Genomic DNA, 24,611 nt, shown 5'->3' with positions numbered 1-24,611 from the left:
ATTTGGTTGTGAGAGTTCTTTAGATTACCGGCGAGCTTAAAACAATAACCCTAAAACCAATTACAGAAAAACGTTACACTTTGCCACTGTAGATGGATACAACGGCTCTGCAGGAAATCTCTTTTTCAAAACAGTCCTCCACTGTAATTGTATTGTCGCTCGTTATGCGGTGCACCAAAACAGCTGGCCTGGAGCCACCGCTCTCGTGTGTGTGGCCTCCGCTGACGTGCATGTGCGCCGCCGCCGCCACCACCCACCATGCAAGCCTCCATCAGAGCCGTGTGCATCTCATCCGTCTTGTGCTCCTGGTCAGCTCCGGCCTCTAAAAGGAACCTCACCATCTCCAGGTGGCCTGCAGGAGACATAAAAATGTATTATGGCATTCGTACCATTTTTTTTTTAAACCGTCACAACCCAAACACCGGCTCCCGAAAGAGAGGTGGGTGGAAGCCAAGGACGCACGAGTGTGAAGCGTTGCCAGAAGCACATGACAAACACTGGCAGAATTGCAATGAAAAATCGCCTTCGTGTTTGTTCCATTATGTAATGCGTATCTCAACACCCTTTCAAATACTGCCTTCAGAGCCAAGAGTTCACCTGCACATTTCAAAAACTCGTCCAATGTCCCAAATGTCCAAATTACTGAACTGGACTTTTCCAGAAATGAAGAGGCACTATCAATAAAACGAAGGAACTCGTACGTTATTGGTAAAGTACGTTCCCAAAGACACACTTTATAACCGACGGCCTGCAGAATCCGTTTGTCACAATAACATGCAATTGCTGGCCAGAGTAAGCTGGACAGAGAAGCCCAATGAGGCCTCATGCACGGCATAAACAAAAGAAAAAACGATTGTTCAACTAATCTAGTCGGGGAGAGAGAGCAAATGGACCGGGACTCATTCTTGCGAGGGGACGGTGTTTGACGAATAAGGACGTAAAAGGAGGGAATGGAAGGAAAAAGAATGAGAGGAAGGAAGGAAGGGGGCGGTGTTTTTTTGGTTACGAAGAGGAGGGGCAGGGAACAGAGAAGGATCGAGAGAATGGCAGCGAAGGCCCTGCCCGTCACGGCAGGGCACCAACGCAACGACCAAGAAGACCGTCCCTGTGGACCCGCGCGCAGCTCTGGCGCCCGCCGCCCGAACAAACGGAGAGCGGGCGTCAACGTACCCTTGTAGCAGGCGAGGGTGAGGGCGCTCTCCTTGAATTCGTTGGAGTGCGTGTTGATGCCGGCGCCGCGCTCCAGCAGCAGGCGCGCCACCTCCACGTGGCCGCCGCTCGCCGCCTCCATCAGCGGCGTGTGCCCGCTCTCGTTGTGGTCCTCCAGGTTGGCGCCCGCCTCCAGCAGCACGCGCACCACGTCCACGTAGCCGCCGGCGCACGCGTACGTCAGGGCCGTGTTGCCTGCCGACGCCGAGTGCGGAGGTCACAGGAAAAGATCGGAGGGGGGGGGGGGCGTCAGGTGGGACAAGCGTGTCGGAGCGATTTTTGCATCTTCTTATTATAAATTTACACCCGTCTACTCTTGACACCCCCACCGAGTGTCATGGCTCTTTCACGAGGAGGGCGATGATGTGTGTCATTCTAATCGAGTCATTCACGGTGCGATTCTTCAAATTTGGGAAATTTGGACCATGACACACGGGATCTCAAACGTCGACTGTGAAAGCAGACGGCATGTATTTTATCAGCGAGCCCAGCCAAGAACACCAATCACAAGTTAGCCTGCTTTACGAATTAACTGTCGGCGCTCCTCGAAATGTTTACAGGATGGCTCAGAAAGGGGTACTTGCGTGTTTGACAATCTAGGGTGGCCTCACGTGGAGCTTTCAAAGTCCACGGGTTCATTGTTGCCAAAGCAGCTTTTGTTTGGTTAATCCGAGTTCCATACACACCATCCCACTCCCACTCTTTTCCTTTGCCCATTTCACCCTCGGCACGAAATGGAAAGGGAGGAGGCTGAGCAACAATAATTCCTTTGCCATGCGGATCTACGGCCGAGGCAAATGTGTGGGGTCACACACCGTCACCAATGCACGCTGCGCTGGCAAAATAGAATCAGGCCTGAGTGTAGCAAGCTCGCTGTACTGGGTAAACTAATGTAGTACAGATGGTGGGGCCAGTGTGGTTGTTACGTAACGGAAATACCGTAAATACGCGATGGGGGTACGTTTTCTTGTTTACAGGGGGCATTTTCTCAGGGAAGCTATCCATCACGGGCAGCATCTTGCTGACAAAATACTTGCTTCAACCCTAAGTACTGCCTACAGCTACTGCTGGCTCTCAGGTTTACCCTGTCCCCCCCGCCACCCACTCTAAGCTCAAAGTCCACCGTTTACAGTCTCCAGCCCTGCCACTTAGAGATTCTGGGGACGGCGCTTGCCGCGCGACCAATGGGTGGCTTTGGGAATCTACGTATGTTGAACTTCTGTCGCAGTTCATATTGGCACGTGGCTCCCGTCGGCTACCCGCGGTAAATTTTTGCAGTAATGTAAGGCAGCGGTGCGTTTCCCACACGGAGACCTTCGACCGGCCATGGGATGGCGATAACAACGCAAGCAAAACGTGAGTCGTTAGCCATTTAAACTTTAATCATCTCCACAGGGCCAGCGGTTTCGCGCCTCATATCCCCCCCCCCGCCTCCGACACTGCCCACCGCCCAACTATTACGCAGGTTAAGAAGGGGTCACAGTGTCCCAAGCTGGTCCAAATTAGTTGCTTGCCAACGGGATTAGTCATTAGAACACGGCACATGTGTTGCGCCTGCCAAGCCAACGCGCTTCGTCTTGTGGGATCCCCCACTGCAGCTGCTGCCGCCTCTGCCTCCGCAGCTCACCGGTGGAGGACTGCGCGTTGACGTCAGCGCCGTGAGCAAGCAGCAGCCGCACGATGTCCACAAAGCCGCCGCTGGCAGCCGCCATGAGCGGCGTGATGTCACCCTTCACGCCGCGGTCCTCTACGTTGGCGTGCATCGCCAGCAGCACCTGCAGCCGGCGCGCCCGCGCACCGGTCAGCACCGCGGGGGACAGCACCACCGACCACCGCACACACAGACCTGGAAACGTAACTCGGCGCCGCGACGCAGCGGCCGAATTGCCCCCTGCGGCATCTCCGGCGATTTGATGAATTCTCACGATCGAGATTGCTTATTCAAGAACATATTCATGTGTTCTTTGTGTTGTTTTTTTTTCCTTTTTCTCAACGTCGTTGGACGATTTTATTTGCTCCACTATCCTTAGTGTATGAACGTATACTTGCTTAAATGGTGATTAATGTAATCTTGCACACATTAATTACATCGAAATCATAAACGTGGCAATGTAAGCGTCGATTAAGAAGCTGTATTATTTTGAAACGAACACGAAATTTGATTGTCTTCATCATTGGCAGCCATTATCCATCCACTGCTGGATGGAGGTCTCCCCATGCCAATGCCATCCCTCACGAGTCCAGTGCTGCTACAATCCACTACACCCCTGCACATGAACCGATCTCATCGCTCAAGTCTCCGCGGTGCTGGTGGTGGTCATCCTCTTGCATACATTTGGCTCCTTTGGCTGCCATTCCATCAACAGTCTCCATCACCAGTCCCACCTCAGGGCCATATTCTTAGTAATGGCTTGGCCTCTGACAGTTCAGCTCAGGCTTGCACCACCGAGTTGCTTCCATAGATGCGTATGAGCCCCGAGTCAAGTGATGGCTTGCTCAAGGTAATCCTGAGCAGAGCGTGGCTGAGACTGTCTTCAGAGCCAGCTCTCCAGTAAAGCACGGTTTTGAGCCGGCTCACTGGAGCCAGCACCAGGCACAAGCTGAACCCACGACTAGAAATACAGGCCCACATGTTTTTAAACAGGCTCATCGTGTTAAATAATCAAAACGAATGGCTCACCCTTAAATAAGGTTTGAATAAACAGCGACACAAAGGTCAACCGGGGTTGCCTTTGAGAGACTAAACAAACACTTTCTGCTGTTGTACCTGGCCGATAGGACATGGCAATAACAAGTTTAACACAAGACTGTCCTCGACAACTTGACTTGGGTTAACACTCCTTATCAACTATTTCTGATATCTGCATTGAACAGGCTGTCGCTGGTGTGCACGATGTAAAAGTTTAAAATATTTTCTTTTTTGATAAGTGCATCGTGTACATTTTTTTTCCTTCTCACAATCGGCGTACAACGTAACTTTTAATCAAAACATTTTTTTTTATTTTGATCATTTTTGCCTGTGGCACGGTTTAAAAATGACACTCACAATGCAAAGTGAAAATCGGTAGAAAAAAAACCATCAGCTGCCACCCTCCCGTGTAGGCCATAGGGATCGTTTGGGGCTTTGTGTCTACACACGCCTGGTTGCTTCGTTCTCAGGTGACTTGCACCAAAACATCTACCAGAAAACGTGGCGTGTAAAAGTCACGCCGGCAGCATGGCATTACTGGTTGAAGCATCGGCACCATGGTTGGCGTCGACAGCGCCTACACCATTGCGAGCCGTTCACCGAATAGCAGGAATGCATCAATCAATCGATTCGTCAATGTTATATTTGCAATCGAACGGCGCAAACGTGACACCCGATATAAACGGGATGGTGAAATTGAGACGTTAGAATAATCACATTCTGAATCGAATTGCGAACCTAAAAAATATGGCAATTCATCGAATTGCAGCAAAGCGCTTCATCACTATGAGATTAGTGAATGCCTGCCGTTGAAAAATGATGGAACAGATGCAGACGCCAACACTGACACTAATAAACATGACCGCACAGCCTTGCGATCAATTAATTTTCTCCTTAATCAAATCAGGGAATGTTGTGCAATTAAAGAATAACAACGTAATCAACATTTAAGTCTGCCCAGAGTGAGCCTCACACACAGAGACCCTTGCACGCGTCTCGTAATGCCATTTCAGTCCATGGGAGTACAGGGGTCATTTCCAATGATGCATATAAATGCGCGCACATTTACATTAACATTCTATTTACATGCACACGCACATCCGGCAGCAACACGGGGAGCCGCCGTTTGATTTATAGGGCGAGAATAGCAAATAACAGATATGCGAACGTGATTTAAACCTGCGCTCACATCCCCAGACAGGGCGTGAATGTTCGTGTTTGAAGACGGCAACGACGTTGTGTGCGGAAGCATGGGCGTCACAAAAGGGGTACGCGGGGGACACACAAACTCGCCCGTCGCTTGGATCAATGGACCACAGTCACAACAGCGACTGGAACAGTGTGGACTAGGGCCCAATTTAACCTGGCCGAGTTTATACAGAGCTCGCCCAAAAGCACCGCTTATTCAAGCGTAGGGCACATGCCACCTTTGTACAAGGGCTCAGCGTGAACCACAACACTTAAATTTCACGGCTAAACCAAAACCAGACATGGCAGAAATGTGGTTGTGAGAACTGTTCCCACAACTCACCCGGGTGAGCTGAAACGGTAACAACTGGTAAGTGTGACAATTGTACACGCGACAATTACGTTATGCACCTGTGTTGGGTTCGTAGAGGGTTCCCAATGACAGAGATATGCTTAGGTCATTACAGGCCCGTAAGCCAAAAAATCTATTTGGAATCATAACATTGACTACGAAAATGTACATGTTAATTAATCACGAGTAACATTGTGGAGAGTATATGTCGGTCCCTGTATGTAAGAAAATACACAGCTTTCTGGGAATGCATAATTTCAGCAGCAGTGGTTCGACACAAGCAAACCCTGGACTGGTTTCAACATTCGGTGTTGCATCAACAGGCTTGCTCAGACAGCATCGTTATTGAAAGTTGCCTTCTGATGATTCCTTCACAATTCAATGCATTTTCGCTAATCGGTACTACGACTCCGTTCAATATCGCTTATTGGTCTTGCCGTTGCGGTGCGTGCAAGTTCGACAGTGGCATCGAGGTCTGCATGAACCAAGCGCACACGAAGTGTACGACTAGAAAATATTCTCCAGACTGCCTGAGAATTTACCACACATGGGACAGCTGCCACTGGGGGTGCCCTTTCAAATATTAGAGACGAGATCCAAGTCGCTCATCGCATGCAATATGCTTTTATCTTATCTGGATTTATATATATCGCCTTAAGTTCAAGGCACTTTACGATGATACAATTGTACACAAGATGTTTGTGATTAAAGAGTGAGGTTATTAAAAGTGGTGGGGTAGTTATTGTGACAGTTAGGAGGGCTGGTGGGAGTGGTTAAGGAGGGGCTGGGGTAGTGATAGGGGTTGGGGTAGGCCTGATAGTAGCTGGAAGTTGCAGTAAGATGGGCAAGGGAGAAGAGATGGGGGGTGTTTGAAGGGAGGAACAGGAGCAGGTCAGTGAAGACGATTGCTCTGTGTGCTGCAGTGAGAGTGGGTTCCTGTGGAGGCGAGCAAGAAGGGAAAAGGAATGAGAGCAAAACCGGGCACAGGGCGAAGGAGGCACAGAGAGGGACGGTCGAGATTGGGAGGTAAGAGGACGGGATGGGACAGAGCAGTAAGATATGAGAGAAGCAAGGACGAGGTGTAAACAGGGCGCTCTCTATCAAAAACAAATCACGATAGTTAGAACATCAATCCGTATGGGTAAGACGTGCGAGTTGAGCAGCACCGATGGTGGCTACGAACCTGAGCGAGCTCATAGTAGCCGGCAGAGCAGGCGAGGCACAGCAGGCTCTCGCCTTCCTCCGTGGTCTCGTGCACGCTACGGCCCTCCCCCAGCAGCTTACGCACCGCGTTCACATCGCCGTCCGAGCACGCCTCCGCCAGGCTCCGGCTGCTCGCGCCACGAGTCGCAACGCAGACGCAAGCACGCGGGGAACACGCAAACGCACGCGGAATCACGCAAACGCACGCACGGAATCACGCAAACACACGCGGAATCACGCAAACGCACGCGGAATCACGCAAACGCACGCGGAATCACGCAAACGCATGCACGGAAGCACCAAGACGCACGCGCGCAGGCACGCACACACGCAAGACAGACACGCAGATTGAAATACCCAGACCCAGACACGCAGGCATGCAGATCGGCAGACACACACACATGACGCACACACAAGACAGACGCACGCACGCAGACACGCTGTTAGTAAGCACCGCGCAACCCTCCGCGCACCTCAAATCAGTCTTCCCAGGTCACTCTTGCAAATGAGGCTTCTTCATTATTAATACGATTCCGCTTGTTAACCCAAGAAGCCTCATCGAATCTCAAGACGATCAGTAGGGTCCTGACTAGTTTTCGTAATCAGGGGAAATGCTGCCGCTGTGTGTAATCCAAATAGGGTAATTTTAAGGTAATGTTAATGCATTGAGATGTTTGACCAATAGCAGTGCATACCTGTCAACCCCTTATCAGTGCCTACCTTATTAGAGACCAATTCAGAGCTTACTGGTCACCCCGTGCCCTTATAAATCTCAACGTTCATCCTATCAAGTCCCATCACAAGGGAGAAACACAAACAAAGACCATTTTTTTGCCCGTATTGAAACGGCTGTACATGATATGGATCTGAAAGCTCAATTTCCCTGTACAAGAATACGGGTAAACTGTATGGGTTGACAGGTATGGCAGTCACATTTAATTTATTATTTTTGGGGGCTTTGAAAGGAAACCGGGAAAACCCGGAGGTAACCAACTCCACAGAGCGGTGCCCGAGTCGGGAACCAAAACCAGGATTTGCTTTGCTGTGCGGCACAAGCGTCACCACTGCACCACCCTGCTGCCCTACGACTTCCATCTTGTCTCTCGAGTTATCACCCCGGTTAAACAAAATAAACGTCAACTTCTCTAGAGCCAAAAAAAGTCACACTTAAGAGCTGGGACGATTAGTTGTTCGCGCCGTTGATTTAAGCAACACAAAATTTCGACCAACTACTTCGAGTGACCGATTGCTCCGGCCGCTTAAAAGCGGCGACAGTCGTCACACCCTGGCAGCTCCCCCGAAGGCAGGAAACCCCCTACGAGCCACGTCCAGCGTGACGCGGCTGATGATGCCGATGGCATCACCGAGCCCCTGCCCTTTACCTCCCATCCAGCGGGTACATAAGAACAGAGGTGAGACTATTTTCCAACAATGTTCGAGTTATTCGATTAGTCGAGATATTAAATAAAATAATCGTAACGATCACTTAACATAATTGCATGGCGTAGCTCTAAGCACGGTGGCGACTGGGGTGGTAGCGATGTTGATGGTGGTGGCGGCGGCAGTGATTGAGATCGTGGTGGCGCCAGTGACGTGACGGTGGTAGCTGTGACGGTAGCGGTGTTGGTTATGGTGGTCGCGATGGCAGTGTCAGTGGTGGCAGTAGTGGTGGTGATAGCAGCGGGAGGAGGCGGTGTCGGCGCTGGTAGTTGGCGGTAGGGGCGGCGGTAGGGGCGGCAGGAACGGGAGGGGGCGGGAGTGACACTCACTTGTCCGGCTGGCCCGTGGCGGCGGCGGTCTCGGCACGCATGCGGGTGAGCGCGGCGGCCGCCTCGTCCAGCGCACAGCTCACGGACGACGTCAGGCGGCGCAGCACCTCTGGATCTGTGAAGGCTTTGCCATCGGCCGTGGACAGTTTGCCAATTCCTTTTGTTAGCCAAGCCCAGCAGCAGCAGCAGTCATTCATGTGCCGTGTTCATGCCCACCCGAAAAAATAAATAAACCCAACCCCATCCATCCCACAAAGGCCCCCCCCCGAGTAATTCCCACGCGATGTTCACGGTTTTGTTTGTTCGCCACACAGCGGTCAGGGCGGCAGGCGTTAGTAGGGCGGGCAGGCAGGCAGGCAGGCATACGCACGACACACACAAGAAGACAAACATGAAAACGTGTCAGCGGTTAGCATCCAACCCAAGCTGCGGTAACAACAAGTCCATGACCAGTTTCAAGAACCGCAAAACCGATGACCGCACGCCCCGTACACACTCAAATTCACATAATACGGTGTAAAAAGTTAATAGGTTCACGTGACAAGTGCAATTTACCGTTAAGGAATGAGAAAATGAGAGCCAGCGGCACACAACTCAATGTGTTCAAACGAAACGGTTTTGACTAATATCCGCAAAGAGACACAAACATTTTGATTTAAAGCTATCGTGACTGCAGTAATTCATATTCTTAGTTCTTTCGGTAAAGTCACGTTGAAGGGAAACAACAAAATAATAAAATATATATAAAACAAAAAAATTATCACGTTTCGACCATAACACAAACGGTCGTCACGGTCGTCAACACACCTGAAGACGACCGTTTGTGTTATGGTCGAAACGTCGTGAGAATTTTTATTGTTTTATATTTTTGTTTATTATTTTGTTGTTTCCCTTCAACGTGACTTTACCGAAAGAACTAAGAATAAGACACAAACATGCGTTGTGTTCTTGTGATCGTTTAGCAATGGTCTCACCAAACGTATTTGTTTAAAAACAATAAGGGGGGGGGGGGGGGGTGGTCAACGCTGCCGCAGCAGTTAGTCAATGTAATGTCTCGATTTAAAGCTTTCGTGACTGCAAGGATTCATCTTCTTTGGTTCTTTCGGTAAAGTCACGTAGAATGAGAATAAAATAATAAATTGATAAAATAAAATAACAATAATATTCTCACGACGTTTCGGCCACAACACAAGCGGCCTTCATCAGGTGAAGGGACGAGACTGTCTGGTAGGACAGCACTGGAGTGAAAAAGCCAGTGAAAAGCCAAGCGTGGCTTTTTCACTCCAGCGCTGTCCTACCAGACAGTCTCGTCCCTTCACCTGATGAAGGCCGCTTGTGTTGTGGCCGAAACGTCGTGAGAATATTATTGTGTTATTTTATTTTATCAATTTATTATTTTATTCTCATTCTACGTGACTTTACCGAAAGAACCAAAGAAGACAGTGTAATGTCCTTTGTGGCACGACGAGGATAGCCAATTGAGAAATGACAACACAGCCTGGCGATTGCTACCCTTGCCAGATGTTCCCACCACCACCACCACCACGCAGAGGTAGGCACCGCAATACCCATCACGCCCATCGTTAATAGCAATATCACATCACGTATGCATTTTGTACTGTGTGCAACAAACATTATGCAACCGAATCATTTTGCACGACATTTCATTTTCGACCGACATAGGGGCTTTAACAATGCTCCATTATTCTCAACAACAACAAAAACACAGTCTTCCTTATGGAATGTTCACGACGAAACTGAGCCACAGTGCTTTGGATGAGAGGATTTGGCACGGCGAGATCGAGTCTGGTGGACGCTGCACTGCCGGACAGCGCCTCTGGTAGCAGGACGAGCGATGTGAGCGCATCGCGCACGACACAATTCTACCCACGCATTGCAAGCTTCTGGATTTATATTAATTGACAAATTGATGCATAGTCACAGCTCAAGCGACGATAACCTTTACCGAAAGGGGTCAATAACACAAAATAACCACGAGATATTGTTGTGGAGAATATAAGGAACAATATGAGCAAAAAATGCCGCCTCCTTTCCCGAGCTTTCTTTCCACATCAAACATTAAAGGAAAAATATTTTTGCACATTAACCACAAGGTCTTCTGGGAATGCAGAATATCAGCAGCATTGGAACAGTGCATCAATTAATACTGATGCTTAAGAATCAAGATCTCAAGATTTAGGCGTCGAATCGCTTGCGTAAGAATCACATTCTGATAAACGATTCAAATCTTGGCCCTGGATCATGACAATTCATGGCATTTCTTGTCGGTGAGATTGAGGGGTGATGGGGAGGGGTTAGCGATTCGTTACGCCCATACCAATTAGAAACACTGTTAAAGCCCTCAATCAATGCCACTCAAATTATGAAGACGAGCATACGCAAGCGAGACGGTGCACTGTACGTCCACCAGTTAGCGTGGACACACACACACACAAGGGGCTTCCTTCGCACGACATAATTGCCTCGTCCTGGACGCCGGCGCGCAGAGCAAAGCGACTGCAAACATCGGCGTCTCGTGTTTTGCTTCCGTAACGTTATCACGCGGAGAGGACGGTGAGCAGCAATTGTCACGCAAAAGACACCACTGCCGCAGGGTGACATCATTCCACCGGTGGGGGGGAGGGGTGGGGGACTGCCGGAGACAGGAGAGGAGGGCAATCGCTGTCACTACCGGTGAGATGTAGCGATGGTGGTTGGGGGGGTGGCGGTGGCTTGGGGGCGGTGGGAAAACCCCACAGGGGCCGGGGGGGTTCGGTTAACGGCGCCAACTGAACCAAGCGGCACGATGCAAATTAATCAATAGTTCAATTAAAGTGGGGGGGGGGGGGGGAGATAGGTTTGCTAACGGCCAGCGCTGCCTTGCAAGACCGATGGATGCTGATTGGGAGAGAAGACGCGCTTGAGACAAGGCACCCGGAGGATTAGCCGCCCAGCGCATGCAGCGAGCGTGGAGCAACCCGACACCCGCAAGCCGGCAGCAGACGGCGCGCACAACCCACGTGAGCGGGCACAACCCACGTGAGCGGGCACAACGTCGGCCGTGCATCCATCCCCGTAACCAAACCCCCGTGACTGCTGGGGCTACATACCGGAGATGTCGGCCCACTCGCAGTCTTAAGAGAGAGGAGAGAATGATACGAGGTTTAAACTCGGGGCCAAATTAGCATGAGCACAGACACACCCCCCTAGAAATCGCCTGCACGCTGTTTTATCATTGCGTAACCTGCAGAGATTTGCAGAACGTGGAAAAATTCTGCAAAGCATTCCATGTGAAATGGTAGCGAGGTGCACAAGAATTGTTAAGTGCATGCAGCGGCATTACATTGCCATCGTAAGAGAGAAGCTAAACATTATTCTGTTTGAAGGTTTTAAGATATAGGCAATAATTTGTATTTATTCTAACGGCATATTTTTGTGCTATTATCATTTAGAAACACTAAAATGCGATTATTCTAACAGCTGCAATTACCAAAAAGGGAGGGAAACATTTAAAATCAAGATGTTTATATTCACTAACAAAATAATGCAACAGCGCATTTAACATTACACAATTCAGCGTTTGAATGTTGCATGTGGGTAAATACAGGCATGCGAGTTGCCTCATTATAACAGTACCACCCATAAGAAGACAAGAGTGAAAGAGGTAGGATTTTTCTTTTCCCCTACCATTTAAAAACGCCAAAACAATTTCACGGCAACATTCATGCATTCGGACCAATCCTGCGGAACACCTTTGGCATTCGTAGTTCTGAAATCGGGGCATGCTTTTCGTGTTGCCATTATTATTCTACAGCTAGATTTGCAGCACTGCAAAGCGGCAGTGGTGGCAGCTGTAGCTGGAAAGGCCTTGTGGGCAAAATTCATGTTTTTCTGCAGCTAAAGAATGGCTCTTCCCGAGCACGGCCGTTACTACCGAACACGCTTGCACGAACCCGTGCCCTCCATTCATTAATGCACCGTTAATCAACAGATGACGATTCACCCCTCGTTTGAAGTTCGGTTCACCCAGGACTCTAAAGCTTAAGTCATGTTTTCTCGGCAAATGGGTAATGAGCGTTAGGAATGTACGTGCACACAGGTACGCGCAACAATGTGTCCCCATATGGCAAGACAAGTATTCCATTGACAATGCACGTGGACAGGAGAACTGACAATTGCCGTTCTCCTTAAAGAGTGAAAATCAAACAAGACGCCCTATATATTCTTGGTTCTTTCGGTAAAGTCACGTAGAAGGGAAACAATAAAATAATAAAAATATAAAACAATAAAATTCTCACGACGTTTCGACTGCAACACAAGCAATCATCATCAGGTGTGAAAACCACAGCAAGCCATCTGGCTACCATGAGAGATTCGTTCATGAGGCTATCCACATATACAAGCACAGAGACAATTTCAACCGAGAAGATGGATTCTGGCTTAGCAATCATTGGAAAGATTTGATAAAACATTTCAGGTCTTAATTGATTGTTCACGCTTACGGTGGCTTTCAGACAGCATACATTAATTTTTCGTCTCCCCCCTCCTCTTTTCACAACATAGATGGACTCGTCCATCTGAATAACTGCCAAATCGTCCTCTGTGGTGCTAACGTTAAAAAAAACGCCACTTTTTTCAAATTTTCTTGCTGTGGGTTTCACACCTGACGATGATTGCTTGTGTTGCAGTCGGAACGTCGTGAGAATTTGATTGTTTTATATTTTTATTATTTTATTGTTTCCCTTCTACATGACTTTACCGAAAGAACCAAGAATATGAATCCCTGCAGTCACGAAAACTTTAAATCAAAAGACGCCCTATGTTACAGACAGGCGCAGAGGGCGCGTGTTTACCCGGTTTGTGCGATTAAACTTCAAGCTTTGATAATTTGAGCAAACAAAAAACCTTGAAAGGTTTGATAACGAAGTCATGAAGAGAATCTCATTCTGTCACTATAAACACATTACAATGAGAGCTGGGATACTTCGCCAATAATGGCAATTGAATGGACTAAAACTGGCAATGTGCTACTGTATTGATATCAAACTTAAAACAATTTGGTGGCACCGCATTAGGAGTGGTGCGTGAGCACAAACAACAAAGCACGCGCATGCTTGCGTTGTTATTTTGTTTGGTCGACAACGCAGCCCCTTCAAACATGGCGGCCCGCCTCCTGAAGGCCCGCCCAGTGGGATGCAGCGACGGTGCCAGTGAGGTCTCCAATGAGGTCACCAAGGGCCCGCCCATCGCCCCCCCGGTACAGTGGCACATGTGGGAACAGAAGCGAGACTATTTTTTCCCTTCCCCTCCACAACTATGTTTCGTACCATCCGATTGGTTGAGGAATCATCGAGTGTGTATAATTAATGGGACAGCCCTACTCTACATTCTCAATAGAATGCGGTGACGTCACCCGAGCATGCGATAGCGGTGCGCTCGGCCATGAGTCTTTTTTTTATCGTTAAGCGAAGCTTCAAACTCCCGCGACCGCCCAGGGACACGCGGTGGCGGCGCCCAGGGTAGGTGGAGAACTACAAGATAGGATAGTCATTTCCTTTCGTGGTTTGTGTCTTCCTGCAATTGTGAACTAGCGTGGCACGGGCAGATAAGGCTCCACCACGTGGACTGGTACCAATGATGTCACTCCTCCTAAATGAGGAGCGATGTCACAACTTGCAAAGTAAACCGGTCTTGACTCTGTTGATATATTTACAAAACGCCCCCCCCCCCTTCCCTCTGGTTTCTCCACAGTATGGGTCGCCACTACATGCACCATTAGGATGTGCGTGTTCAACGAGATTTTTGTTAAACTTAATTTTAAATTAAGATTCAGAAGGCCCGGCCAAAAATGTTTTATTGAACACGTAGGTTTTCACAGCCAGGACCGTGATTAATTGTACACTGGGTTAGGGCACGTGACGATCTGGCCAAATGTATGTTTTATGACCCACCACCACCCGATGCAGCCAAACAAATGTAATTTTCACGCGGTGCACAAGCGTTTAACAACGCGCCAATTAATATTGTTTCAGCTCGTCGAAAAGTTGAAGGTTGCACACCAGAGCAAAAATCTAATAATCTTGGAAAAATAGCGACAAGTACTCTGTAGAAATCATTCATCTTAATAATTAAACGTTACCCATAAAAAATATATATATATTCCTGTGGTGCATTTCTTTGGATGAATAATAAAATGAATCCCCGTGCACGGACAACCTTGGTCATGTGTAATTGCACGGCCGTGCTGTTCTCACAAACACGCCATTGACAGCACCCGCGCACACCAGATGTGCGAAAGCCTCTTGCGCAGCAGGCTCCGTACGAGCGCAGTGCTGCGTGTGTTTTCTGTGCTCGCACCGCAAAGCAAGGATCCCCTTGTGATCCCACCACCTGACCGGCACTCGCAAACGAGATCCGCCTTTGGGTGGATACCCTGTGCACGGTGTGCCTTTGTCTTTGTTTTGGGGCAGTGGCAAACACCTCACGATGAACCGACAACATCGGCGAAGCATATATCTTGACCGATGTTGGGCCCCGCGCCTAGGTCGACTCGGCCTTAAGTTAGCACCTGGTGTGGTGTATAAACATCACGACTGGAGAGAAAAAGGTGGCAGGCGCGCTTATGGCTCGCCATCCCCTCGTGTGCCGTGTTGGCCTTTACAGATGCCCGCTCATATCACATGCCAGCAGCCTGTTAAGGTTATACGCAGGATCTTCCGTCTTTGTTGTGTGGGGGGGGGGGGGTGGGAAGGGGGGGGGATTGATGTCGCAGCGGTTCACGCGCCGCGTTAATCTCGGCAGCCTGGGTGCAATTCAGGCCGTGCACGTAATCGTCCACGAGTGGTATCTCTACGAGCCGTGCGCCGGTGTTGGAGTTGCTCGGTGACAAGCGCTTGACCAACGATTTACAAGGCAAAACACGCCGCCTTCGTGTGTATGGACGTTCTGCACGTGCATATGCGCTGTACACGGGTGTGCATGCGTGCTCCGGCAGAGGGAGCAGGTGGGGGGGGGGGGGGGAGGATCTTGTCTTTGTGCACACGTGCACACGTCTCTGCCATGTCCACGCGTGCGCGTCCACGCGTGCGTGTCCACGCGTGCGTGTCCACGCGTCCTTGCGTGCGTTCTCACCGGCGGCCTCCAGCAGGGCCTCGAGCCGGGCCTGTGTCTCGGGGTCGACACTGCGCAGGTCCGTCCCGTCGGCCACGCTGGACAGCAGCAGCTTGGAGGCAGTGCTCTCCAGGTCCTCCTGCTCCAGGATGAAGGACTCCACCTGCTCGGAGCGACCACCACAACGGTGCACGGGCAAGGCGGCGGGAGGTGGAGACAGGAGGGGATGGAGGTGGGGGGTGCACAGGAACGAGCCATGAGAAACGCGTCGCCTCGCACGGTTTTGCCTTCTGGCTCATCTGTCAAGGCCCACTGCGCGCGCTCTGTAGGCGAGGAAAGATGAAACGCATGTATATTTTACAGCTCACACACTGCACGGAATACTGGCCATTTCAACAGCGTACAATGCACAGACAAAGACTGCCCCTGTATGCCTATGAAGGCCAAAACGGCATACGAGAGAGTGGTGTGGATAGCCTCGCCCCCGGCCGCCTTTGTCTCCCCAGCGGTGATCGTTTATGCACCGGACCGGGCGCTCGTTTTAAGGCTGGGTCGACCTAGGGGAGGGGGCCAGGACCAGTTCAGACATTCGTCACCGATCTCGATCGCAAGCGGGAATCGGGACTCGTGTGGCCGGGCTTGCAGCACAGCGCGCGACAACCACGACGCGACCGCTCCCCGCTGTACGCATTGCGCAATAACGCGCACGCTCAGCCTGTTGCTCGTGCACAGCACAGCAACACTACAGCATGGAGACGCAGTGGCCCAGCACAAAGGAAACGGCTCGCAGAGGGCCATCAAATACAATGTTGAGTCTTTTTCTCCAGAATCATTATTTCTTCTTCTTGCCTCCGAAGCATGACAGCAACATGACAAGAACGTGCAGCGCTTAAATAAATAAATAAACGTGCGGGGCCCCCCCAGAAACAGAAAGCGGCCGCAAAAACTGCCCAAACGAGACACTTAAATCCACACCGAAAACTCATTTATTTAGAACTGCCTTAGTGTTTAGTTTGTTGTCCCCCCCGCCCGCCGCACCTCCGATAAGCACGGTTGGCTAAGTACGGTGTGAAAGACGTTCAACATACATACATACATACTTGGGCAAGTTCACATTTACCTGGCAGCTGTGTAGAACGCACCCCTCTGAATCCAACCGACCCCTTCCCAACCCCGTCACCCACCGTACAAACGCAACACCTGAACGCTGCCGCAAGAAGAATGCAAGAGTGGCCCGCCATGTTCAGCGGCCAGGAATGGCGCGTTGGGCGGCGACACGGTCGGGCGTCCCAGACTTTGCCGTAAGTACGCGCACGGCGGCACGCTGGCGGCAGCGAGCGCGTGTTCAAACACGGCAGGGACCGCGCCGCAGCCGTCTGCACACGGGGCGACAAAGGCAACTCTGTGCCGCTCAAAGACTCCCTTGCTCCAGGCGCATGCCAAGCAATGGGTCGAGCAAAAAATAAACTTAAACAAAGGCCCAGAAAAAAAAAAACGGCTAAGCGGTTGCGAGGGACCATCGAGGGATCATCGCACCTGCTCTCAAAAATAGCGTCTCCACAATGAACGCCCGCGTGACCCCCCCCCCCGCCGCCCCCCAACAAAAAGACAGCGTCGTTCATCGGGGAACAAGGTGGTTTTTATTCGTCGTTGACTGCACCGTCAAAAAATGTTCCGCAGTAGGGCTCGTGCTACTGGGGGCCAATTCTGCGGCAGACGGCACGGCAATACTTCGACCGCACACGCCCAGCGGTGGCACGCTTATCGTTGCAAGTCTCTGCGTGGGGCAGCGCGGCCAATACTCGGCGCTGTTTAAATTGGGCCCAACTTCGCCGTTTGAGCCGTGGGCCCTTGTGGGAGCCTGAGAGTGGCATGGTGCTCACGACACGCCAGAGTGTCAATTCATGGCAAAACCGCAATTATTTATTGTGAATGGCAAGGTCGCGATTATTTATTACTTATTGTTAATGGCAAGGCCGTGATTATTTGCGTGTTTTGCCGAGCAATTTTCTGCTCAATTAAGCGTCGAGGTGGTGCTCGCCTACCATTTACGGGCCAGCAGAGCCAACCAATCGAAATTCCACATTACTATGGTGGGGGCGGAGTCTAGCCACGAGACAACCACCGCTGGACTTTCTCAAAAAGTGGTGCTCATTTTAATCGACCCTGGAGACAGAAAGGGATGACGGGCCAAGTCAACCCAACACGCAACATTCCGATTGCGAGCCGCTCGCTCTGCCGCTGAGACTCAACTGGGCTGGATGAAAATAAAGGACGGCCAATTAATGACAATCCCACTGTTGTTGGTGGCTTTGGGACTTAAGACGCTGACAAAACACAATGCCTAATTATCCTAAATTAAGTGAATGATAAATACGGAGACAAACACCGATGCTCACCCTTGTTTGACATTGTCTCTTAAGAGAGAGTAATCCAAGGCAGAGGTGCTACCCCCATTGGCTACTCCTATACCCATAATTACAAATTAAAAGCCATCAATTAATGCGAGTAATTACCAATTATGAGCCAACAATCATGAGTAATCAAAGCTTGTAGCCACAATTCCTCATTAATGTCCACCTCCTACTAATGAAATGTACAAAGGTAGGAATGGGTCGAGACGTCCACAGTAAACTTGCTAAAGGTGAGTTTTATTTAAATCGCAATTTACCTTCACTGAGCAGCCTTTGTTCTACAGAGGGGAATGTACAAACAGAAATGGCTTTTATACACACAGCTCATTTCACGAGTTTTCCTGACACAATCGCAAATGATGAGCACCACGTGACTGTAGCCATTCAACATAAATACATTGAAAATGTGTCTCCTTCCCATATCTGTCTCTCGTTATCGCCATTAAAAGATATACATTTTTACACATTCCATCAGCCGCACAGAATCCTGGGAGCGCATGTTTTCAGCAGCATTGATTTAATAATACAAGCAAGGCTCTGGACTGGTTTCCACATTCAATGTCTTTATAAGCAGTCGAGACTTTCTTGAACCAATGCTGGCGAACTGCCAGATGTCAATTGTGGGTCCTACACTCAGCTGGGCACCGGTGCTTAATTTTCACTTGCCGTGCAACGCCGCAGTGTGGACACGAGGGTTGACGAACCTCACAAATTCGTAAAAGTCACTCCCTGCCTGCGGCCATCGAGGTTGCCACCTCCTGGCTTGCCAGAGTGTGGTGGCAGCACAGCAAGTGGGTTAATATCCAACTGTATTCCATGACGTACGAGGATTGAGCGTTAACCCCCTTGTAAGCGGGGGGTTTTCTTTGGGTACTCCGCTTTCCTCTCACACGTATAAACACTCTTGAATGAATTCGGCCGAAAATCCAAATATAGGACCACAGAGCTTGGGCAATGTTGGTGCAGGCTCTGGCTCCCTACCCGCTTGTCTGTGGAGTCCTGCGCTTCTGAATTTCTCCCTCTCACCAATAGCAAACGAACTGCGCAGGTTACAAATTTAGCAAGACAAGCAGTGGCTGCGAGGCACGCGACGCTGCGGTGTGGTGGACCTAGCGATAACGACACTCACTGCCGTGGAAATATCCCAAGGGGATCAGTCAAGAGATGACTCGGAGCTGTCGCTTATCTTGAGGAGTCACGAGGGTGTTCATGAAGTTTACTGCCACCTGGAGAACCAGCGGCCAAACCCTCCTTGGCTCAGGGCAGCCAGAATGGCAAGCGCCGTGATGTACGGTTTGCGCAATGGGCAGTTTCCAGAGCGACTTTGTGAATCCGCTCACAGCACAGTGACCTCTGGGCTGAACAGCACATGTGCACGTATCCTTCTTGTAGTATGAGCTACGTTCCAAAAGTCTGAGTTGTGGAGCTCACCGACAACTTCTGCGCGAGCAGTACCAGATTGCGAGACTTTTTGTACACAACTCATTCACAAGTTGTACGCAGGAGTAGCGCAGCAAATTATGCAGCCTTTAGGCCCACGAGCAAGAAAACGCAAAGAAACCCGAGGCAAAATGGACGGATGATCTGCAATTGTATACCCTTGAGCCGCGTGCCATTTTGCTTATTTTAATAAAACATTCGTACAGGAAGAGCCGCTGAAAGGCAACATCTGGTTTACAGTGCGGTCCCGGTGACAACATTGGGTTTAAAATGGAATTGCAATGGTTATGTAAAGCTGACGTAATGTGCTAAATAATGTACGCTGGGAACATAAATTTTCGGCAGACAGAAAATGCCAGGCTTTTCCAGACATTCCAATCGCTGGGCCGCATTTTTTAAGTCGTCAACAAAACTGTATCGGGCACCTTAAAAATGGCACATTGATCTGCCAACGTATTTAAAATCCCGGCACGCACAATCCCCCTGGTTATTTTAACCGGCTTTAAGCAGCTGGCTCAACACCGAGAATACACCGAGTCTTAGGGCTTAGCGGGCCAACGTGAGTCGCTCGCCCCTCGGGGACCAACCCAGCTCTGAGCACTCCAGCCACTGCACGGGCAGCCGGTGCAGACACAGCCGGAGCGGTGTCCTGCCCAAACGCACGCGGGACGGCGCTCATCTCCTTGCTTCCAGCTCGGGCCGCTGGTGGAAAATCCACATTCCTATGACGGAAGTGAGTCCACGTACAGGACAACTCATGACATCCCCCTGTGGATGGGCAACTAGCATGAAGAAACAAACGAAAAAAATGGAAACAACCAATATTTGTGCTGGAATATGCACGCACGTCCCTATTGTCAATCCACCGCTGGATTGAGGCCTCCCCCGTGCTGATCATTGGGGTTTTGCTTAAACTGCGCGAGCTTAACTCCTTGCAGGAACAGAGACAGACCGCCTAGCGTGGATTGGAGGCCACTGCAGGGACTTCAGAAGCACATTGTGACGGCAGCTTCCAGCACACTAGTGATGCACTGCTTCCTGCAAGGGCCTTGTTCTCCATCTCATGCCATGGCGTCCGTTAGTACATTTGCAATACGATTGGGATGAAAACGGCAGCCACTCAAATATATAAGTATTTTATGGAACAAAACAGCCATGTAACCGTTGCAAAAAAATATAGTTTTAGGATTAAAAAGTGAATTCTATGCCTGTTTTATTGGTCTCAGAATGATGTAGTGGTAAACACTTGTCTCACAGCAACAATTCCCTGGGTTTGAATCCCGACCATTGAATGCTCTCCCCCCTGCTCTGCGTGGGTTTCCTCCAGGTTCTCCAGTTGCCTCGCAAGGATAAAACCCAATGCTGAAAAATGACCCATATATTAGTCAATTGCGATTACACATGGTAAAAATATCACCCAGCTACTGCGAAAGATCTGGCAGGACCCTCCTGGAAAAATGTCTCGAGACACGGCGAGGCTTTTGTGGGTAAACTAGTGTCATCATTATAATAATAATTGAGGGATTCTTTTCTTGCCAGGCCTTTACGAATCGCAATGACACTATCAGCAAAGCCCTGTATTTAGGCCAAACACATGGGAACGTGCAATTTGGACACAGGGGAACGTGCAATTTGGCAGCAAAAACTCTCTCAGGGAGTGGAGGGGCCCCTGCCAGTGATTTCGTGTAATTGTGCGTATTTCGCTCGCCCATGTTGCCCGTGTGCTCTCTCCGCACGGGGTAACCACAAAGACATGACCTCACAGGCCAGTGAGTTCATCCAGCGATGGCAATTGCGATGGAAAAGAGATCGGTATTTCCGCACAGATTTAATGTGTTCATCCAGCTACACGACCATGCACTTCCCAAGCAAACCTAGCTACTGGGCAGAGCTATGCATCGATTCACCAAATGAAAATAGTTTCCAGCATAAAATTCGGGTGAAAAACTGGTTTACCCCTGCAGTAATAACCAGGGCAGCCGGTGGATTTGAATTGTAAACCTCTAGGCCCATTACTAGTCTTGCGAACCAAGCTTTCACCGTACGAGTTATGGTTTACGTGACCTCTGCAGCCAATCCGTGAGACACTGCATTCACTGCAAGGTAAAAAATTGTTTTTATTGAATTAAATATACATTGCAACAGTTACATCTCTCGCAACTAATTATCATAACTCTGTCTTGTTGAGGCCTAGTCGGGTCACTGAGAAGCCTTGAAACAAAAGCCAAATTAATGGCTGTTGGCAGCAATGTGCGACAGGGACAAAGAAAAATGTGTCACGGAAAACTCGGCGAGTTTGTAGTTCAACAAAAATCTTGGCATTTCTTGACATCTGAACTCTCCTTGAATTACCACTCAACGCCCCACTCACACTTCACTATATTACTGTTCTGCACTGGAGCACATGAACATTCAAATACCTGACAAGTGCGCAAAAAGCACCACTTGATTTTGATACCAAGTTGCCTATATATGTGGTGTCATAATAATAATTTGCAGCCCTCTCTCAATCAACTGCTGGATCAAGTGTTTCCCACACTGTCAGTTATGGGAGTTGATTAACCGTACTTCACCACGCTGGTCAGTGCAGGTTGTTGGAAGGGGTGGGCCCAGGGACAAGTTCAGACATCACTCGCTACGGATGTTCGCCGTGGCCGAGAATCGATGTCAAGCCGTCAGGTCATCACTGCACTCACACACAACGTACCCGTGTCTCTGTGGCTAAAAGACTCTGAAGGGCTGCAGATCGGTCCTTCAGAAGGAGCAGAGTCATTTTTGTGCTGGTTGCGATGTTTTAGATTTTTTTTTTTACTATGCGAATGAGGCCCCTGCGCTTGTTTTGTTCAAAGACGAGACGTTTATCGCGACCCCGGACGCCCACACTGCGCCCGTTACATCAAGGGAAGACTGTGCGGCTGGGCCGGCAGATGGCACAGATTTGCACTTCGATGCAATGTGTGTGTGTGTGTCCCGAGAGCAAAATCACTCTCGTGATTTAGCAATTAAGGTTAAGGGCCTCTACTCAAGGGTGCTCTCGGAGGGTCTACTGATCCACACTGACCAGGCACCTCGGAAGAGGAGGGCGTGCCCACACTTTACCCCACCACCTATGACCTGCTGATACTGCTTGGTGGACAGACGGTGGGGGAGGAGAGGGTAAGAGCATGAATAAACTAGCCCCATTGTTTCAACTGCTGCACCAGAAGATGAAATTGAAGCAGTGACTTCTTGAGTGCAAGTGCAATGTGCGAACCCATTCCACCACAGCAGCTAATGGTTGGGTATTCGATGTTCAATTAAAACCAGCATTAACTTCTGCACACGTGTGAGTTCAGCACATCGGTTCTACACTTGCAGGGATCTTAAAGGGAGCAGCAAGAGGCTCATGTCCCAGATGGTTCACCGGTCACGTCGGCACTTACCGGTTGTAACGTTGCGTGTATTACCCATGGCTACCAGCGGGGTGCTTTTGAGGTCGAGAGCGTGCTTGCACAGCAAGGGTTCGGGACGAAGCTCGCTATGGTGAGCACTCTCGTTTCCTAGCCACTGGCACAGCAATGAGAGTGTTATATCAATGGCGTGCCATCTGCTAGCTTCTTGTTGAGGGCAAACTGACCACTCAATATTCACCAAAACAAAGCAGGGCCGCCCCCAATCTCTGCTTTAACTGTGCACTGAAAGAGGGTGCCTGATATTTTGAAACCAGGTGAATGGCAACAATACCAGTTATGTTATTTCAAAATTATTTTGAGGTCAACACATTCGGTTTTCAGAACAGACACGTGAAATGCCGCAAACCATCGCCGTCGCAGCACCGCTGTGCTAAACGCGTCACTTTTATTCACTTTAAAAATTCCGGTGGAGGGATTGTCAACATTAACATCCACGGTTTTTACATGCAGGCTAATCTAGGTTATTGTACTTGTGTCAAAACTGGTTTTCACAGGTCGTCGTCGACACGCTCAGACTCCATCTGGAACCCATGATAATAATTTTATAACTTAATTACTACATACTGCATCCCTGGACTAAGACCCCTCTCTGGCTGAGCAGGTCTGATCTTGCAAGGAGCTGTCAAATGTTCTCAGTAACCAAAGGAGGTCTGTGAAACCTTGACTTCCTGGGCCAGTTGGGTGCAATCAGCACCCCACAAGCCCCCTCCCTGTTGACTTTGTCCAACTCCTAGAGGATCAGTGGGGAAAAGGGGGGATAAGTACCCGGGAATGTCAGCCCAAGGGCATGAGAAGAACATCTTTGCTGTGGCTTCCTGTTACTTGAAGCTGGAGATGAAAGCCCATATCCACAGCGCCTGCGTATCCTTCCGAAGACGAAGGGCTCTGAGCTCATCCTGGAAGTGCAATTCCTGGATCCTTCCAAGCACTCGGGCCCTCTTGCACGCCGTTGCCGCTATTTGGCATTCTCCCTGAAGGCAATTCTTTGGGGAATCTTCGAGGACGTCCTTCGCTAAGAATCGTCCCGACGGTGCCCGATGGTGTGCTGGTGCCCTCGGGGGCTCCGGCGGAGACAGCTGCGGGCCGTTTCTGAGGATTCCTGCCTGCCACCTCGGCAAAATACGGTCACAGACGCAGTTTTATCCACAGCGCCTGCGTATCCTTCCGAAGACGAAGGGCTCTGAGCTCATCCTGGAAGTGCAATTCCTGGATCCTTCCAAGCACTCGGGCCCTCTTGCACGCCGTTGCCGCTATTTTTGCCTGCGGCCTCTTTACGGCCAAATATGAACTCTCCGCAGCCTCTCCTCTCGGTCATTTCCACGAGCAGGGCGCTACATTTAAACGCGCCGCTATACGCTGCGATCGCGCCAGGGGCAATGGGAACACAAAGAGAGCGGATCCGCTCATTTTAAGGGGACGATCCGCACTCTTCGCACCCGTGCGTACGCAAGGCCATCCCCCCCTCACCCCCGCGCCGCTGCCACAGCACTGGCGCTGCTGTGCCGTTACACCTTAACGTAACGGCCATTCCCGCGCCTGCAAACCCTCAGCGACACGCCGCTGCTACTCGCGCAGGATGAACTTTTACATCCCGACTAAAATGCGTTTTTTTGGCCAATCTAACGTGACTCAAAAAAAATCCACGTTTCTAATTCCCCTCCCCTAGCACAGTTAAAATGTATCCGAGGCGAAGCGTGTCGGTGACCACCACATGAACAAACAGGCCGACAGTTACGTATTAGCTTCATAACTGTATTGTTTAAAGAGGCCTCTTTAAAATGCGTT

The 24,611-nt window shown here is 49.9% G+C and overlaps 1 protein-coding gene across 14 annotated transcripts in view; it reads right to left on the bottom strand.

The window, feature by feature from the left end:
• The window catches only part of LOC116951079 (ankyrin repeat domain-containing protein 17-like), a 112,092-nt gene that overhangs the window by 38,022 nt on the left and 49,459 nt on the right, over window positions 1-24,611 (bottom strand). For 12 of the 14 annotated variants that reach the window (XM_076073227.1, XM_076073234.1, XM_076073225.1 and 9 more), the window contains exons 2-7: window positions 15,542-15,683; window positions 8,411-8,567; window positions 6,622-6,769; window positions 2,837-2,984; window positions 1,171-1,404; window positions 258-352 (exon numbers count right to left, since the gene is read on the bottom strand). In XM_076073227.1, coding sequence (XP_075929342.1) covers window positions 258-352; window positions 1,171-1,404; window positions 2,837-2,984; window positions 6,622-6,769; window positions 8,411-8,567; window positions 15,542-15,683 — 924 coding nt within the window. The remainder of the gene's footprint in view (window positions 1-257; window positions 353-1,170; window positions 1,405-2,836; window positions 2,985-6,621; window positions 6,770-8,410; window positions 8,568-15,541; window positions 15,684-24,611) is intronic. The other 2 variants (XM_076073230.1, XM_076073232.1) reach the window with 1 other exon arrangement.

Source organism: Petromyzon marinus, chromosome 41 (assembly GCF_048934315.1).
Source record: "Petromyzon marinus isolate PM22_M1 ecotype Great Lakes invasive population chromosome 41, UKy_Petmar_22M1.pri1.0, whole genome shotgun sequence".
Lineage (NCBI taxonomy): Eukaryota > Metazoa > Chordata > Hyperoartia > Petromyzontiformes > Petromyzontidae > Petromyzon > Petromyzon marinus.
This window is presented reverse-complemented; position numbering and strand designations above follow the sequence as displayed.